Source organism: Raphanus sativus, unplaced genomic scaffold, assembly GCF_000801105.2.
Source record: "Raphanus sativus cultivar WK10039 unplaced genomic scaffold, ASM80110v3 Scaffold5018, whole genome shotgun sequence".
Classification (NCBI taxonomy): Eukaryota; Viridiplantae; Streptophyta; class Magnoliopsida; order Brassicales; family Brassicaceae; genus Raphanus; species Raphanus sativus.
Window position 1 is genome coordinate 1 of NW_026620318.1, and position 5,143 is coordinate 5,143.

General features: G+C 33.0%; 1 protein-coding gene and 1 non-coding gene across 2 annotated transcripts; one reads left to right on the forward strand and one right to left on the reverse strand.

Annotated features, from left to right (window-relative positions):
* Positions 1–2,353: 2,353 nt before the first annotated feature.
* LOC130507633 (uncharacterized) lies at positions 2,354–4,159 on the reverse strand. The gene is made up of 6 exons (XM_057002326.1): positions 3,723–4,159; positions 3,368–3,632; positions 3,189–3,279; positions 2,893–3,105; positions 2,735–2,794; positions 2,354–2,660 (listed from the first exon to the last, which is right to left on the reverse strand). Exons 1-6 carry the CDS (start codon positions 3,799–3,801, stop codon positions 2,487–2,489), a joined length of 882 nt encoding a protein of 293 aa, XP_056858306.1. The 5' UTR covers positions 3,802–4,159; the 3' UTR covers positions 2,354–2,486.
* Positions 4,160–4,283: 124 nt separating this feature from the next.
* On the forward strand, positions 4,284–4,363 carry TRNAL-UAG (transfer RNA leucine (anticodon UAG)). Its single transcript has one exon. It is a non-coding gene; the product is annotated as a tRNA-Leu (tRNA).
* The last annotated feature ends 780 nt before the right edge of the window (positions 4,364–5,143 follow it).

Sequence of the window (5,143 nt, forward strand, 5' to 3'; positions counted from 1 at the left end):
ATCAAACACGGAATAATCACATACCAAAATTGAATTAGGAAACCGGTGGTTAATGACAAACCAAAAACAATTAAAAAAGAAACCAATGCAAAATGTCCAAAATGTCATTAATGAATACAAAAGAAAGCCTCTTTAATAGGGGTAAACAAAGTAAAAATCCAAATGTGCTTGTACTTTAATAGTATAGATACGTTAACTTAATAAAAATTTTCTTTTTCTTGTTACCTTTATTAACTTCATTTTTCTAGTTTACAAATTCATGATTAATTTTTTTTTGAGATTTGATTTTATGTTGAGCTGGACCAAACTATTCTTTCAATGAACATCATCACAAGTCACAAAACTCTTCATGGTTGTTCTGAGCACACGTGCACTGCCGGTAGTCTTTGGTTTGAACTTGCAAACTACCGACACTGTTATTATACTCGATAGTGATTGAAATTCGTAAATGGACCCGCATGCAGAAGTAAGAAGTGAGAGTCTTTGCTGCTAAATCCACCAGTGTTACATAAAGAAATGTTTGATTCATGAATGCTACTCATGATTCGACTCTCAAAAATAGAAACATGGATTCAGTTCTAATTGTAAAAAAAAAAATATTCACAAAAAGCTTTGTTTATCTGTTACATGGACACACTATGTTTAATACCATTTCATTTTTTTTTGAAAAAAGATTAATACCATTTCATGTAACTAATGTTTTGCTTTTGCATCATCATTTATACAAATCAACTAAATGGTAGTATGCGCCATACGAATACGATAAAAATAATAAATTTAAAAAAAAAATCAAAATAAAAATATATACTTTTTTTTGGTAAAAAAAAAACTAAACTTTACAACTTAACAAATATACTTTCAAAAACAACAAGTAAATTATCTAAATTTTGAAAGCAATTTACAACTTAACAAAAAAGAACTAAACCTGAATTGACGGTTCCAGCCTTTGGGATCTTTAGCTAAAATATGGACCCATACTCATTACCAAAATGTTTCTGTCTGTATTTAGGTTTCTAAAACTACTGTATACTGAGAGTACTTTACGTTAAGGATGCTTGATTCAATAAATGATACTACTGTATTCTCCTACCCAAATAATAAAATAATAATACTAATATTCTTTTGTAGGGGAGGGGGATAACCAGGGCCGTACCTTCCATAAGGCTGATGAAGCAAGAGCTTCAGGCCACAAAAAAAAAAAAAAACTTTCGAAGCCACATTTTCAAAATATTATTATCAATGAGTGGTTAGAAGAAATAGTTTTTGATTTCTTAATTAAAAAATTTTCTTTCATGTATTGTGATGTTTCTTAGACTTTTGAACGTTTACTTTTTTTTTTCACTTTGACATTGTATTTATCTTTTGTTTTTGGATAATTTTTTTGTTTCTATTTTTGTTATTTAATGTTTCAAGTAACTACTAAAATGCGATCTTTTATTTGTTGAAAACACTAAATATTATAGAGAAAGAATCAATTATTAGAAATATTCACTTAAATTTTTGATACAGAACTAAACAAATACTAGTATGTACTTTTAAAAAATATTAGATACAAAATATATGTTGATAAATAACATAGGCCACCATTTATAAATAAGCTTTAGGCCACTAAATATTCCGGGACGGCACTGGGGATAACATTAACAGTACCGAACACACAAATAAAAAAATCGAAAATAATTACAATCCACCATGTATTTAGAATCATAACGAAATTTCCAAAAAAACATATTTATGTAAACTTATCTGGAAATGAACCAATCATTTATGTAAACTTATCTGAAGATGAACCAAGAACACCGCATTTATGTAAACGTATATGCAAATGATGAGAACTTTCTATTTTAGCCAACATGTTTTCTTGTTTCCAATTTGTAAAAGCAGAGTTTCCAATAATGGTAGACATCGATTACTTTCAAGAAACCATGAATGAATAGGACAGAGAATGAATACAGAGGAAATGGACAAGAATGATATGTTCCATATGTTAGACTCCCGGAGAAGAAGCACAACAAACTCGTGGAGAGGGAAAGAGAAGAAGAAAAATGCAGAGGAAGTCTCCATTGACTAGTGACATAACAGGGGAGTGAAAAGACTCACCTCTATCAGAGTTTTCGCTCTTGAAGTGTTTCTTTTCAAAGTAGGATGGTCTTTTGTATTTCTGCTGATGTTGTAGAAAGTCTTAGACACCATGAATCTTCCCTGGGTCTTGATTGAAATGAAGGTCAGGATTGAATCTTCACGTTGAATCACTATGAGATATAGAACTGAGATTCACGTCTTTTTATCTTGTAATTGTTTTCTTTTTATATATCAATTAGAAGTGTTTCCTAGACTTCCCATCTTCAAACTCTATCAGAAAGCTTTTTCATTCTCGGTTTCATATAACAACTTGCAGATGATGCAAATAAAACTGATACCCTAAAGAGAACATAAACAAGGCCAATACAGTTCAAATGATTTGGTATCGATCTTAATAACTAGACTCAACTCCACTTTTTCTTCTTCTTCTTCTTCCTTGAAGTACTTGAGCTTCTTGAGGAGCTATGAACGTCACACAATGGCTTGGACTTGGAGTGGAGCGAAGCAAGTTCTCTTACCCTATGTAGTATATCCTTAGGGATAGTACGACCCGCTGACCACCGTCGTTTTTCTTCACCCTGAGTATTCTCACAAAACGGAGAGGATTTCTCAAAACATTATTAACCAAAGGATAAGAAAAGAAAAGACAAACCTCTTCATCACCATTATGCCTGTATCTGTGACTTGCTTTCAGTAGATTACGCCATTTGTCCTGCATAATATAGGTTTTTGAGGAGAGGAAAAGCTGAGACACCAAGCACCAGTACTACTATAAAATAAAAAGAATGGTTAAATGGTGAAAAAGGATACTCTGATATCGACAGGCGTGCGGTGCGATGCAGAATGAAAGAAGGAGTTCTTTATATCAGTCCATTTGCCAAGACCAAAGTGAGAGATACCATCAAGCAACTTCACCACTTCATCAATAGTCCACATCCTCTGATGCTTTCTCCTGTCACCTCTGCTCTTGGATTTGATTGTTACTGATAAATCATCTTCGCTCTCAGATGATAATGTATTCTCCTGCAAATAATATCAGGTTTTAACATTCGATTTAACAAAATAAGGTGGAAACACTCCGATAGTCTTAGAGAGTAATGCAAAACCGTTGTATGATGAATGTAATTCTCCAGAGGTTCTTTTCGAGGCCTGAAGTCATAGGACACACAAGACTTTGCTTCACTGAAAGAATCTAATCTGCAAACATTGCAAAAAGAGAGCTTTCACTAGTAAATCTGATGTATGTGGGATTTATATAAATGGAATAAGACAAGAAGACTTTTACCTACTATAACGGGTGTTGAGCAAGTTCTTGTTTCGACTCCTGCCTCGTCCAACCCAAGAGCCTAGTAGAGTGGACAGTGGTTTCCTGTCATCTTCTGACTCATAAGAAGAACAGTGCATCTCGTTTGAGTTTCTTGTAGCAAAACCATCTTTAACATTTCCACTGGATTCAGTGCTTCTATTAGGAGAATAAGTTTCTGAGCTGAAGTTCATAAGACCATAAGGTTCACCATCTAATTCAGATGACTCCTTTTTGACTTGTTTTTCTGCAAGTAAAGTTATAGAATGGATTGTAGTGTGTAAACCAAGTACTGCTCAGACATGCACTAAGATGATAGAATCACATGAGTTTTTACCTGGAAGGGAATGATTAGCAGTAGAAGAAGCAGGCCCGGCTCTACCCCATGGCAACATGGGCAATTGCCATGGGTCCATGGGTCCAAATTTTTTTGGGGTTATTTTAGTAGGTCTATTTTGTTTGTTAAATTATCTATGAATTGGTAAAATTATAATTAAAAGGTCTATGATTAACTAAATCTAACTGAAATACAATAAAAACCAAAAAAAATTACCTTTCACTTTTCTCATTTTTTCATTAACAAAACCTAATTTACACACAAAAACTCATTTTTCAAAAAATATTTGAACACCACAATTTTTTTGTTTTAGTTAAAAGAAATACAATAAATAAAAGTTGAATTTTTTTTATAAAAGGGTCTTTATTTTATATTTTGCCTAAGGCAAAAAAAAAATTTAAGACGGGACTGAGAAGAAGGATGGTGTGATGCGTAGATGTGTTCCACTTCCTCAACTTCATCCAGAAAACCATCAAGAATCTACAATATGAGTATAGGAGCAATAAGAAGTTCATTTTCATAAATGAGGAATTAAAAGAGCCTAAAGAGATGAGACAATATGACAGTTTGGCCGAGTGGTCTAAGGCGCCAGATTTAGGCTCTGGTCCGAAAGGGCGTGGGTTCAAATCCCACAGCTGTCAACGTTTTTATTTTTTCTATCAAAAAAAAATTAAAGAGAAGTAGACATACTTCTGGCTTTAAACCTGCTTCCCGATCTTGCTTGCTCCAAGGATCTAGTCCACCACCTTACAGACAAAATGAAAGATAATCCTATCATTAACCAAGCCATAAGGAGCATCAAAGCATTTTAAATTTGACAGTTACCATAAGGGAAAATTCCTTAAAAATACATAGACTGAATTTCTTTTGCTGAAAAAATACACGAACTTTTTTGACTTCCCAAAAAATACACAAACTAATTTTGATTGTCTATAAAATACACAAACTTTTGAATTTTGAAGGTTTCACATCTCGATTTTAACGGTGTAAACAGTGACTAACAGAATAGTAAGACGCCGTTAGACGCCGTTAACTCTGATTAAAAAGTTCATGTATTTTATGGACAACCAAAATTAGTTCGTGTATTTTTCGGGAAGCCTAAAAAGTTCGTGTATTTTTTCAGCAAAGGAAATTTAGTATGTGTATTTTTAAAGAATTTTCAAATGGAGTTTGGATATTTCATATACTATTCAGAGGCCGAATATCTGGACCCAATACATATCCAAAATTTTATATTTGTAAACTTTCGGTTTGGTTTTGGACCAGATATTTTCGATCTGAAAAATCCAGATCCGGAAAAAAACGGCCCAAACCCGACCCAAAGACCTGAAAAAAAAACACATTCTCTATCACATGATACATGTCTGAAATTTTATATTTGTAAACTTTCGATTTGATTTTGGACCGAATATTTCCGGGTC

Excerpts from the sequence above, each read along its gene's own strand:
- LOC130507633 (XM_057002326.1), bottom strand. The coding sequence starts at position 3,801 with ATGGACCCATGGCAATTGCCCATGTTGCCATGGGGTAGAGCCGGGCCT. Across the intron at positions 3,633-3,722 it reads TGCTAATCATTCCCTTCCAG|AAAAACAAGTCAAAAAGGAG; the intron begins GTAAAAACTCAT and ends CTTTACTTGCAG. Across the intron at positions 3,106-3,188 it reads ATTACATTCATCATACAACG|GAGAATACATTATCATCTGA; the intron begins GTTTTGCATTAC and ends TATTATTTGCAG.